Source organism: Mauremys reevesii, linkage group 11 (genome assembly GCF_016161935.1).
Source record: "Mauremys reevesii isolate NIE-2019 linkage group 11, ASM1616193v1, whole genome shotgun sequence".
Taxonomy (NCBI): Eukaryota; Metazoa; Chordata; order Testudines; family Geoemydidae; genus Mauremys; species Mauremys reevesii.
Genome location: NC_052633.1, coordinates 36,304,872 through 36,319,094, shown reverse-complemented (window position 1 = coordinate 36,319,094; position 14,223 = coordinate 36,304,872). Strand labels below are relative to the sequence as shown.

Here is a 14,223-nt window from a genome sequence, read left to right as displayed (position 1 = left end):
GACGCCAAAATGCCACAGAAATTCAGCAGCATTTCAGCGGATGCTCTACCGCTGGCCAGGACGCGGGTGCATTCAGATGGCACCTGCGGGCATTGCTTTGGGGACCCCTGTTTCAGTCTTTCCCCGGTAGTGTCTTTTTTGTCTTGCTTCTACATTCCTCCTTAGTCCAAATCTTTTTTTTTTTGTAATTATCTTTTTCACCATCCTCCACTATACAGTCCTTCATCCCTCGCCACAGTTAATATTTCTTTCACCACATATGCAGAGCAAGGTCAGTGGGGCCCTTATTGTCAGGACAGCATTCTGCTTTGTGCTGTCCCAGGGGTTTAGGGCTCAGTCTATCAACCTCCAAAGGTTTTGCAGAATAGAAGCAAGAAGGGAAAAGAGGGAGAAGTACTGATAGCTGGGGATACAGAAGGCAGTAAAAGCATCTGGGATAGAGAGACTGTCAAACAATGCATAAGGTGCGCAGGAGGAGAATTCTTTTGCTAAAGCAGTTTTGCTGCTCTTGTGCTGGTCTGCAGGCTTAGGGAGGACAAAGGAGCTGTTTAGCCTGCAGACAGCCATCAGAAGGGGGATGAAAAAGACAAAGACAGAATAAAAAAATACTATTTTCATTGGTGTGTGTATAGGAGGACTGCTTTCATCAGCTGCACCTCAGTCAGCAAGAACAGGGTAGACAATACTTATATGCCTATCCTAGACCAATCACCACTTCTCTGCTAAACCTCTGAATCTTCTATTCCTAAAGTACATGCCATAGGCAATTTTTGCTGCAAGGTTTCACAAATGTTTGTTGATTTCAGTGAAAACTATTCCCACTGGGAGAAGAGAATATTTTAGTAGCTATAGTATTTAAGTCACATTCACCTTAAAAGATCATGAAGTAATTTAACACTTGGGGAAAAAGCAGGAGTCCCCTTTGTCCAGCAAACAGATATACCTCCGACAGTGCCAGTACAAACTTTCTCACATGTCTACTCTGCTTCAACTCTCTAGAAATACAAATGTTTCACTAGCCATTCAATTCTGGGTGCTCTGAGATTTAAAACTAAGAAAAGGACACACTTCCATTATGAATACTCCTAGGCTCACAAGCTCAATAGCTATCAAATGGGTAGGCCTAAATTCTAGCAATCTGGAATTACGTCAAACCTTTCAGTGGTATATCACTAATTCCCTAATGTTGGGTTTTAGGTTTATTCGCCCTTCAAGGGGCTCATGCAATAGACCGGTCTCAACAGAAGACCTAGTAATGGTTGGGAGTGGTCACCCCTTAGCGGATGGTCTACAACTCCACTGGCAATCATACAGATACACAGGAATGAGATTGATGAACTCTGACAGGAGAACTGCCTCTACCCCAGGAATAAGTATGGTAACATGTTAAGCCTGTGTGCCAGAAGGACCAGAATATTTCTGCTCAAGAGCCAGTGATATATCTGGTCAAGCAGAAGTGTTTTCTGCTGAAGTAGTAGGGACAAAAAGGAAACTAGAGTCCTAATAAACAATTCTAGCAAATAACTGGATGTGGGCAATTAAGCTGGAAACAGCACATGTTGGCATATAGTCTTGCCTGTAGTGAGACCTACACCCAAATATAGGGTAACTGCCAGAAGGAAGCAGAACTATAAGACAGACTGGATTCTATATACTCAACTAGTCTTATTTTGAAAATGGAATTTATCAGGGCTGAACTACATGAACACTTATTCAAATGCCAAATTTCTATATGTCCAGAAAAGTTCCACAATTTGATAGAAGGATTGTGTCACCTGGACCCCATTTTTAATATGGAAGAGAGTTACAAAACTTTTTCCTTTATTTGAATATCTTGCAATTAATCAATTGATTTTCTTCTGGGTATATGTGCAAACCAGCTGTATGAAAACTAAATTCCGCATTGGGAATTATTTGTTTTAGGTCACAAAAAGACAGCCTTGGTTTAATTTTTTGGTCTAGACCACTTAGGTCCAAATTCTGCAGTCACTCATGTTGAGTGGTACTCAGACAAGTAGGCAGGCCAATTCAGGGTGGATGTGGTCCATTCCCACTCTCTTGGTATTGAAACCTCCTCCTCTATTATTGGGAGTGGACCACATCTACCCTGACTGAACTGGCCTTGTTAACACGGATTCTCAACTCCCTTCTCTTCATGTGTGAGTATATTTATGCCTGCATCTGTAATTTTCACTCCATGTATCTGAAGAAGTGGAGGTTTTATTCCACAAAACCTTATGCCCAAATAAATATGTTAGTCTTTAAGGTGTCACCGGACTCCTCGTTGTTTTTAATCCTACTGTTTAAGACTAGAACTATTTATTTAAAAAGCAACCGGCATTGCATTATTGCCACACATTTAGACTAATTATTTTCTCCACAGAAATGACTGCTATGTAATTGTGGATTCACTAGATCTTTTAAGTAAACAGCTCTTCAGCTTTATAGATAGTTTCCATTTTCATCTATTCAAATATTTTCTTTTTTTAAATCTGTCATGAGTGCAACATTAAAGTTGAGACCAATCTGGCCACACTTTCATCATTACTTATCCTCTTTTTAAGGGGACAGAATTCACAAGTATTGACATTTAAATGATAATTGAGTTGCTAATATCTACCGCACTTCTGACCAGTTTAAGTGAAGAGAAAACTTAATTAAGGTTTGCACATAATTTAAATACGTTGCATTAAATTACATTCATGCAGACTTACATTTATCATATGGATCAATTTGAAATTGATATTTAGTTGCACCAATAGTGAATTATATACTGCACAAACCAGTAGCAGATCTGGTTTTGGTTCAGAGTTACTACCTACTTTGAATTGTACTACCCAAGCCAAACCTGAGAAACTAACAATATTCTTCTTGATGGCCTGACCTATAAGGTGAAACACATCTATTCAAGAAAATCAGAGATTAACAAATTTAATACTGGGCTGGTAGCAAACTAGTCCAATTTTCACACAGCACTTTGAGCAGCAATGCTTATAAAGAGGCTAGGAATAAGTTTCCAGGCAGCTTCACTCTTTATCCAGCACTACTCAAATGCTCAGGAGAGCAGTGATGATCTAGCTCTTGTGCATCTGCTGATCTAACTCAAGAAAAAGAATGAGGACTAAAAGGATAAAAGATATGAGGTAGCTCAAACAGAAGATAGGGCTTATGACAGGAATCACACTGAAATTCTATGACTGGTGTTATTCAGGAGATCAGACTACATGATCATAATGGTCCCTTCTGGCGTTAGAATCTAGGACTCTATGATTAGGACAGATAAACATAGTGCAGAAGAGAAGACAAAGACTGTTGCCAAGACATCAGGAAACCAAAGGAGAAAGCTGTTTGTGAAAACAGCACACTGCAAAACTTGCTCATTGTCACGACAATGGCAAGCAAGGATGGGCTAGTAAAAAAAAAAAATCACGATAATTTTGGAAGACTGAGCAAAAACAAAAGAAAAAGTGGATTTTATTCAACTGGATGGAGAATTATACAAACAGCTTTAGTGGCAAATTATCTATTTCATGTTGTATAAATATTATAACCAGCATTCCAGAAGCTGTGACATGTGAGAAAGTGACTTGAAATAGCCATGCTGGTTTAAAATCAGGCTTCCTCAAGCTCTTTCCTTCTTCCCAAACTCAACAGATCACAAGCAAGTGTGGGAAAAGGATGAATACTAAATAATGGTTTGACTATGTAGGAGTCTTCCAACCAGACTCCCACAAAAGCAATCAGGGCTACCATGCAACCACCAAAGATGTGGGAGCTTGGCAAGTCTTATATATGTGCTCAGCTGGAAACATGAATCTATTATTGAAAATCATATCCCTCTGATTCTATAATTACTTTTAGTGATCACTAGACCCTGTGCATCCCCATTGAGTTGACTTGCTTTAAAAGCAAATTAGTCTGTAAAAAAAAATTTCTGGGCAATCTATCTTCAGTTATATTCATTCAACGACACACTTAGATGTGAAATAGTAGCATTATTGCATTATCATTGTAGCATTTCATATTTACTTAATGTTATCAATTTTAACCAGGAGAATAACTTAAGTGTTTCAAAATGACTAGTGTGTTTACAGCCCATATTTCTGAATTAGAGCCATTCCACTTGATGTGATAAATTTTACCCTCTCTTTTGGGGTGGGAGAGTGCATGTTTCTCAGCATAAACCTTTTCCTTAATGATTTTTAATACATAATCGTTTTCTATTTCACTAGCATGCATAGTAGTACAACCTTTAAATGGAAAGGTCTAAGACAGTTAAGAACCGTCAGGTTTTAGTATTCCATAAAATATTCAGGTGATCTCTGCATTAACTTTTATCTCTAAGACATTACCCTGGGAGTGTTTTGACTAAGTAAAGAAAAATACAAATGAGTCAGTAGGAAATCCAAATCAGTCATTACATAAAAAACTCTGATCAAACTCTTGACTGCAAACTAGTATTCTGAGGGATTATCACGCAGAAAAATCTCACATCTGAAGATACAGAAGATGCATGCTGGAGCCAGATTCACACTGTATCAACATCAAGCAGCATTAAACATTAACTGGCTGAAATAGCATTAAATTCATTCATCCAATAACAGACCCACTACTAAATAAAGAGCAACTAATAGGCACAACCTAAAGCCAATTCCCTCCATACCCCCCAAAATTTAATCCCAGTTTACCACACAATTCCCATTAAAAAGAAGACAGACTCCTCTAGTGGAAATTGTTGCTATAAATACTGATCTTTCATAAACAGCAGCAATTTCACAGAGCTAGTACCTTGTCCAGGTCTTGGAGTTGCAGATGCTCCAGCAGATGGCAGTTCAACCTCCTGTCAATTATAGTAATATTATAAAAGTGTAGCATCGAGAAAACATTTTATAATAAATTAGTATTGATACCAGATTCCTACCTTTGCCTTCTTAGATTCTGGATCAAACCTTTCAAGAATTAATTTAGCGGTCTTATAAGTTTCCTTTTCCATTACTTCTTCAAGCTAGAAACAAAGGTTTCACAGGTCAAGACAGACTTCTTTAAAAAAAAAATATTTCAAATGTTTATTTTTCTATTTACAAGCATCACATTAAAATTTGCAAAAGTGCAAAGCCTAGTCCAACCAAGCATTACTGTGCTCAGCCACTTTGATTAACTGCAAAGGAAACAAAATCTAGTTTTAAAAAATTGTTTCTAACTTCTAACTTGTATTCAACTGCTTTATTGCAAGGAAACACCAAATATTGTTAATTGTTTACATATAATGAGGAGAATAATTACATGCACCAACTTCAATAATGGAATGTGCAAAAATCTATCAGCTATCATTATTGGAAGTTATTAGACATGACAAGCAAATGACAGGCAATTCCTCAGATTTATTTCCTCATAGCACTTAATGCTATTAATTTAAAGAAGGTCGTTAGCCAAGTGCTTTACAGAATAAAGTCTCTGTGCCAATTAACTGCTGTCAGCATCGATTTTAGATTATTTATTAGCAGAAGCAATTAGCTTGCTGCAAATGCTGTGAACACTCACTAACTGGGAGAACAGCCATGGAATTTGCTCAAGTGACTTTAAAGGCTAAACTCCATCTTTACGGTTACATTCAAACTGCTTTTCAGAAACAACTGAACATGTTAAGAATTTAAATAAAAATTTACTGAGTACTATGCATACTTTAGGGAGCATAATTAAAACACTTCATTATTACAGCATTTTATTTACAATGCACTCAAGTGGCTTTATAGCTAATACATGGGCTTAATTAAAAAAGTAATCACTAGTAAAGTATCTTTTTAGCGGTTAATAGACAACATCAGAAGAAGTTGAACTTTAGAACACAGATACGCATAGTTATAACAAATGGCTAATATGTACAGTGAATATAAAGTATTTTACAGAGTCTTAGATGGACCTTATTCCTTAGATATTCTGGTATCAAATAATATTTTGTTTAGAGTACTATAGTATTATATAATGTTTGGTTGCTGGTGTGAACAGTTGGTAACTTAAAAGGTCAGTGGCCACAAAATTAAGTTCTGTCAAACAGTCATTTATTGCTGCTAAGAAATAAATTTACTGAGACTTCAGGACCACTAGTTTGTAGAGGGTGGGATGGCTGCAATTTTCATTTCTCACCTGCAGATTAGTGATAATGGCTTACAACTATAATAGTGCTTTCTTATCCAGATAGATCCCAGAACATGTGTAAATAAAATTCACTTCATTCACAATAGAAATGCAGCATCTGTTTAACAGCTCACAGCAACACTCACAATGGTTTAAGACAGGAAATGAAATATTATCCAGATTGTACATTAAGCACAATTGAAACCACTAAATGATTAGGGAAGTAAAAAGCAATTCCCTAAACTGAAATTTGAGCAGGATATTGGGGTTAGCCTACCATCCTTGCAAAAGTGCAATGGAGCTTTAGTATGAGATCAGAAATAAGGATCTAGAATATATATCCCTCAATAATATTTCTAAGGAGAAGGGGAGGCCAGAAGGGAAATCTCAAAATGGCTAAAAGATCTGGGAAAGGAAGCTTGGGAAGGAGCCAGTTATGGTGACATATCACTTTAGGAAGGCCAAATGAAGGAGCACCTTTGTCAACCTCTGGCTCCTCCCCCAACTCAGAAGCCCTGAAACTGGGCTAATTACTTGTTCCTGTTCAAGCTACTGGAGAGCCGTTAAAAGATGGGTGCCATGTTTTCATTGCTCTTTGGTAGCCACACAAGGGAAGAGGAAACTGAAGGCAAGTAGCCAGCACCACAAGAAGGCCTTTAGAAAGGTCTCTGTGCACCTCCATTTTCCTCCAGCAGATGACCTTAGGAGAAGCTCCACAACTATTTCAGATCTCTTGTAAAACTGACCCAGCCATGAGAGCTAGTACACACTAACACTATCCCATCACCAAGGGGAAGTAATATTCTCTCATTATGCCCCTCTGCTTTCCTTTGGGGAATAATAGGGGTCAATCTGAGGGGTGGTGAAGAAACAGCACAGACTCTCCATGCAGTCAAAGGGTTGTAGTAGCCTTCTTCACTCAGACCTCTTGCTGGGAGCACTGCCACTGCAGCTCTAGATTGCTGAAAAGACACTGGGAAAGGTGGATATCTTTCCAAGGCCCTCCCTGCCTTCAGTCTCTTGATCTCTACAGCCACAAAAATAGTATGTGAGCAATGAAAGCCTATCCCTGACCCCCACTCAACATCAGCAGGCCACTGACAGGTAAGCAGCCTTGCTCCAAAGCATCGCAGTGGCTTATAGGTAGCATGAAATATCTGCCTAGTAAAGTTTTTACATGGTTCCAGTAGACTACAAACCTGGAAGTCCACTTTCAGTGCAAGTCTGCAGTTAACAGAAGTCTGGATTAACAAGGCTCTATTGCAATCTTTTTATGGACCAAGATGGATTCTCCATTCAAATGATCTGATGCTTTTTCCTTACAGCCGGTTAATGACAATCTGCCAAATAAAATAAATTCTATACCATTTTAAGATTAGACTCTCACCTAGTTATCCTGGGCACTGTGTCTGAAATGTATTGTCTGCAAAACTGCATTGCAAGCCCTCTAGATATGAAGTGTAGTGCTAAATAGTGGTAAAATAAATGAAATATTGCAGAGGATCTTGCAAGAAGTCAATGAGAAGTAAATTTACATATAAGGATAAGGAAAATTTTGTTAGAGGTCAAACCTAATAGCTTTTATTTCTTGATTTCTCTATACACATTCCATTAGTAATTGCCCCAGATCCTAGCAGGACCCAGCATCATGAAAGGCAGCTGCTCTTCATCTTCAAGAGCATGCACATGTAATTCTATGTTCTCCACACCTCCCTTTCAATGCAACAAGACATCTTGGAGAACCTGCAATAGGTCACAGGTTCTATTTTCAACAATATGGCTATGACATCCACTTCATCTCCTTTTCTGTTAGGCGCGATCAATGGTGTCACCAAGGTGTCAGTGTCCGCCAAAGATTAGCACATGGACAGACTGCAACTAACTCAAACTGACCCATGCAAGAATGAAGCAATGGGTGAAGTGAAGCACTTCATAGAGCTAACCAAGACATTGAGCTCTCTCCCCTAGGGCATTTCACCTTCCATTCATCAAGGTAGTAGAGTCAGGTTCCTCCTCATCATCCACATGGCAACTCATTGGTGAGAAATCCCATTCACCGCCAGATTTTCCTTTCTTATAAGAATTAAGACAAAGATATACTTCACGTAAGTGCATTTAGGACTAAAGGTGGAGACTACATGGAAAATCCAATTTGTACAAAATGCAGCAGCCCAACTTCTCAGTCACAAAAAACAGTCACAAAATAAGTGAAATTTCTATGTACCTTGATACTACCCTACAAACAGAGGTTTTCAAACTATTTCATCATGATAAGCATATCTTAAAGAGATGGTCTCAAGGACCACAATCTCTCCTATTCATAATTGCATGGATGGCCTGCTCTCCAACTGGCAATCAACAGAATTCTTGTAGCAACTACATCAACTGCATATATGGAAAAGGATTATTATCAATGTATTTTAATCTTCTTTTAAATTTGATTTAGCAGCTGAAAATTTGAGATCCAGCAGCACACCATGCCAACAGCTAACATTCCATTCCACCACAAATGGTCCAAGTAGTTCAGTTTGAAAACTAAAAGAATCATATGTTCACTGAGCTGTAAGATTAATTCTCATCTTTTATATAAAATGTATGAGTTAATATAGCAATCCTTTATTTAAAATAGGAACTAAAATGAATATATTAGGTCACAACAGTCTGTACTCTGAGTAGATCATCATCTGATCTAATAGTACAGTGAACATCATCTGAGCTAATAGTACAGTAAACAAATATAGCCTTTTTTGTGGACTTTCCATCAACAAGCAGACAAAAATGCCTCCAATTTATTCAATTGAAATTAAAATGAATTTTTTTGTTAATTTTACTCTACATATTAAATGGGAACATAGTTCACTATAAATTTAGTACTCTATGAGATGTATTGTTTAGGACTGTCTCACTCACGCTGCCTGTTCATGCAAAACATCGCTGCTGTGTTGTCCATGAGAAATGAAGGGTATGTCTACACTACCCGCCGGATTGGCAGGCAGCAATCAATCCAGTGGGAATCGATTTATCGCGTCTAGTCTAGACGCGATAAATCGACCCCCGAGCCCTCTCCCGTCTACTCCTGTACTCCAGCGCTGTGAGAGGCGCAAGCAAAGTCAACGGAGGAGAAGCAGCAGATCAACTTACCGTGGTGTCGACTAAGTACATCGACTTCAGCTACATTATTCACGTAGCTGAAATTGCGTAACTTAGATCGACACCTCCCCCACCCCCCGTGTAGACCAGGGCAAAGATTCTGACCCCTGATGTGATAGAGAAAAGCTTAACAGGTCATAGCCCGCAATTCCTGCACATTTATGTGAAGATCCAAATGTTACTGGATGTTACTGGATACAAAGGCTCACAGACCTTGACTTCGTAAGTTTTCTAGGTGAGCTCCTCAACCTAGAAAAGAAGCATCTGTAACAAGGGTCACTGTGGGTAAAGAAGGGGCAAAGGAATTGTCTGGGTCCATCCACGAGTCCAAGGAGGCTAACATTCCTGCAAGGACTCAAAGCAGAATGTTCAATGGTTGATGAGCCAGGGAGTACAGTGACCTTAACCAGTCCTACAATTTCCTGAGATGAAGTCTGGCATGCCAAACCGCATGTGGCCCAGCAGTCTGTGGCAATTTCTCACCTGTTGTAAGCGGATGGACTTTGAGGTCTATGGAAAACTTAACATTATCTTAAATTTGGCCTGAAGAAAGAACACCCTGACTACTGTAGAATCCAGAACTGCCCGTATAATTCTATTCTCTAAACTGGGGGGATATTTACCTGTCCTTGTTTATCCACATATCCTGAACACTTAAGACATACCATATCTTGGAGAGACTGACTTCTACTTGGAGCATGGATCAACCTCACACAAGGCAGTCATCCAGGTAAAGAAATACTTGTACAGCTGCTTTCCTTAGGAATGCAGCCACCACCCTCAGGCATTTTATAAATACTTGCAGGGTCATAGACAGGCCAAAGGGCAAGACGAAAAAATTGATAATAGGCCTTGTTGACCAGATATCTTAGCAATCTCCTGTGGCTTTGATAGTTAGCCACACAGAAACATGCGTCCTTCAAGTCGAGGCTAGCATACCAGTTGCTGTGATCAGGGGCAAAGAGGATGATTATGGATGCCAGGGTAACCATGCAAAACCTTATTTTCTTTATATATTTGTTCAGATTTTGCAAGTCTAAAATGGGCTTGAGATATCCTTTAGCCTTTGGGATCAAGAAGTAATATAGAAACCCTCTTGGAGAAGAGGGGAAGCCTCTTCTATAGGTCTCAAATGAAGAAGAGACTGGACCTCCTGGAGAACAATCTCATGAGAGTGATCCCTGAAAATGGGTAGGAAAGAAAGATGGGAAGGAGAGCATGGAAATAAAACTACAAAGTATCTTTGTTCCACAATACATAGGATCCATTGATCTGTGGGACTCAGCAAATAGGAAATGGGACAATCCGTTGGAAAAAACAGGGAAGGGAGATACTGCAATGACATGATCTGGTACTCTTACCTCAATAAGGCATTCATGGCCCGCCATACAATTTCCATACCCCAATGTGGCCCTCAGGCCAAAAAGTCTGCCCACCCATCCTAGATCCTCTGCTAGACCTATTGAGGCATACCCAAATGTTTGAAGCCATGAACATCTGCACAAAGTTACTGAGGATGCCATAGCTCCGGCTGCCGAATCTGAAGCAGCCTGCATAGAGGTCCTAGCCACCAGTTTGCTCTCTTATAAGGAAGTCTTGCCTGGCATCCTCTGGCAATTTGTCTGAGAACAAGGCTTGCTGGTTAAAAAAAAACAAAATTGTAGGCTAGCTGGGAAATAAATCTTTCTATCAAAAAGATCTAGTCTCTTTGCACCCTTCTCCTTTGGGGTAGGAGAAGGCCATCCGTAATGCACTTTTTCATATACTTTTGAGACAACCAAGGAACCTGGGAGGGATAGGTATAAAAATGCTCTCAGCCTTGAGAAGACACACAGTACCTTCGAGGAGTGCCAGAAAAGGTGGGTCCAGGGATCCATGGCCCCATCATTTTAAAAGTGGGACGACTATGCCCTCCCATTTTTTTCCCATGAGCTGGGGGGCAGGGCCTTGGGGAGAGGGGCAGTGCGAGGGTGTGGTCTTGGGGGAGCAAGTGGCAGTGGCCTCTCCACTTTTAGGGAGCTTCCACCGCTCCTAGTCCTTCTCTCAGATCTCTTGGCTGTCAGAGGCAGAGAGAGGATGGTGTTTTCCACAAGGCTCTTATAGGCTTGAGTCAGCTGACAATTGTGGTGTCCCACATCTCATCAATATTGAAAATTAAGCATGATTTACGCTTCAAATAATCTCTATGGAATAAAGGTTACTCTTTAGAGGAGTAAGCATTCCAGAAGTAAAGTATGGCAAAAAATACTATTTTTCACACTTAAAATATTAAAGTATAATTAGTTAAATATAAACAAAGTATAATTTGAACCATGATTTGCTAAATCTTAAGGGGCTATTTGAATTCAGAGGTGAAAACCAAGTTAGAAGCTATTTACATGCTGTGAGGATATAAAAGGGTACATATTTAGTGAATCAGGGGTGATAGCTTACTTAACAGAAACCCCTCCTTGAATTTCTTGGGTGCACAAGGGAGGCAGCAGTGTAGTAGTTAGAGCAGACTGATCACTCAGAGTTAGTTCTTATTCCCAGAGTTCCATGTGCCTGTGTCATCACAACTTGTATTTCATTTTCTTGTCTGTAAAGCTAAGGGATTGAGGCTTAATGACTGTATAACACTAATGCCCTTGGAGGAAAGAGGCTATAGAAGCATAAAATATCAATCAACAATACTTTCCCAGTTACACTAGGTTTTTCCAATTCTAGTTTTAAATTATATTTATTCACACTAGGCCAATTTTCTTGACTAAGTACATGCATGATACTTTAGAAATCTATCCCTTCTACCATTGTTAAGTCTCAATTTCTATACTGGCTGCAGAACATTTGTCTTGTCACAGACATCAACCTTAAAGACATGTTGCCTTGTTTGCTGAAATGCCTAGATTTCAATTATATTCCACATACCCACCATTCCCACCTCATTCTTGCATCTCAATAGCATACATTCCTTATTGAATGTGTCTCCTTCAACAAAAGCCAGACTTCACTACAGACCTGATTCTAAACTTCTTGTACTAAACAGACTACTCCTATTTTAATTTGTTGTTGTACCTTCATCAGAATAAAGTTAATAAAACTACACACTAATCAAAATTCAGCCTCACTTGTCCTTTTACCATCCTAGAATTTAAGACTACTTCCAGGAAGTCAAGCAGTTTTACTGACTTTTAGACATTTTTAGAGTGAAAGTAAGTGTTCAGAAACTGTCCTGTTATTTATTTGAATCTACTAGCACTTGTTTGGACAGCCCACATGTAATGTAATCTTCCTGAGGTGAGATTTTAAAAATGTAATGGTCAGTCACATCTATTTAAACCATTCTGAAGGAAGAAATAAATTCCCCTTTCTTCCACCACCACTCTAATTTAATGGATCCCCTACCAGCGTCAGTTTACAAATGCAGATCTCCAAATATGCAGAGGAGGAGGATTAGACGTGATGTCACTGTGAAATTGTGACCTTTACCTCTAACTTGTTTTTGTTCAATTTCAATTTAACCCCCATATCAGTAAAAGGTAAACAGAGTGGAAGATTAGTAAAGTCACCTTTCCCTGTAATAGACAGGTACTGCTATCTGCTTTATGCTGTTTCCCTCCAAACAACTGACTGTCTTACAGATCTCATTGCAGGAGTAACAAGTCCAAAACACACTCTTTTGGAGATCTTGCCTTAATACAGCATGCTAGTAACATGTCCTGAAACATTTAGGCTTCTTTGATGATTGATTTCGAAGTTGGAAAGAAAAAATATGGATTATTTGGCCCTCCCTCTGTCCAGCATAAAGTGATATAATGCAGCAAGTTTTAGGATAATCTGTTTCAAACAAATATTCACAGCTTTGGCAGTTTCATTTCCATATTTGGTTGAATTAAGCTACCAAAAGGTAAGGAAGCATTTTTGTAAGGACACTATTGTAGTTATCCATGACACACATATGGAGAAAAGATCTGGGGCTTCTAGTTCTGCCACCCGCTTGGCTGCTGTCATATCAAATCAGACCACATTAGAAGAATTCAAACAGTAGAGAGCAATTGAAAAGAGGGTCACCTCACATGTTTAAGATTAGAGAAGTACTGTGAGACAGCATCTTCATACCTTGGACATAAAGTCCACAGGAGCAAAAAGATTCTAAGTAACTTGGAGAGTAAAATGCATGAGGACCAAATTATGGGAGTCTAGTGACTTTGGGTGACAGACTCTTTCCAAAGCCAAAATGATTAGTACTTACGTCTATGCTTGATAGCACAAGCTAGGAGAACAAAGTGTAATCTTTGCATAAGTGAACAAAGATCTTCCGTATCATATTATAAATCAGAGAAGAATGGTTCCCAACACTGCACCATTGTAATGAAAGAGAGTTCCTGAGCTTTAAGAATTCTTTCAACTCAAAATCCAGGCTACTAAGGTTAAGTGTTGATCCAGGTGAAGCAAAGTACTTATGAGTGCCAGTTTCAGACTTATTTGGAAGTGTTGTTTGAAGAGCTACATAAAAAAGTGGATGAGCTCAGAGAGGAAGAGGCTGATGGGATAGACAAAAAAACGAAGTATGGAAAAGAGATTTGGAGAAGAAGGAATGAAAGGAAGGAGATAGAGAACACTGAAGGGAGAAAAAAGGAAAAGAAGAAACTGTCAAGGCAATGCAGGAAAAGATGCACTATAATCTATTACAGAAAAGAAAAAATAGAACAAAGGCAGAAAGAGAAATAAGATAACAAAAGTAACATTTTTTTAATCTCAAATAAACAAAAGTTAATTAATTAATATTACAATTAAATACAATTGTGTACTCTATTTTTAAATTATTGGGGTGTGGTTTCAGTGACATAGCAGCACAGATATTTTTCACCTTGACTAGTCAGCTTAATACTCATGCCAGTGGGCTTCAGGAATTTTTTCATTCCCTGATTAAATGGATCTACAAACTGATCCAACAGT

The 14,223-nt window shown here is 38.9% G+C and overlaps 1 protein-coding gene across 2 annotated transcripts in view; it reads right to left on the bottom strand.

Annotated features, from left to right (window-relative positions):
- The window catches only part of LNPK (lunapark, ER junction formation factor), a 77,938-nt gene that overhangs the window by 37,689 nt on the left and 26,026 nt on the right, over positions 1-14,223 (bottom strand). For both annotated transcript variants that reach the window (XM_039495501.1, XM_039495502.1), the window contains exons 7-8: positions 4,922-5,005; positions 4,789-4,840 (exon numbers count right to left, since the gene is read on the bottom strand). In XM_039495501.1, coding sequence (XP_039351435.1) covers positions 4,789-4,840; positions 4,922-5,005 — 136 coding nt within the window. The remainder of the gene's footprint in view (positions 1-4,788; positions 4,841-4,921; positions 5,006-14,223) is intronic.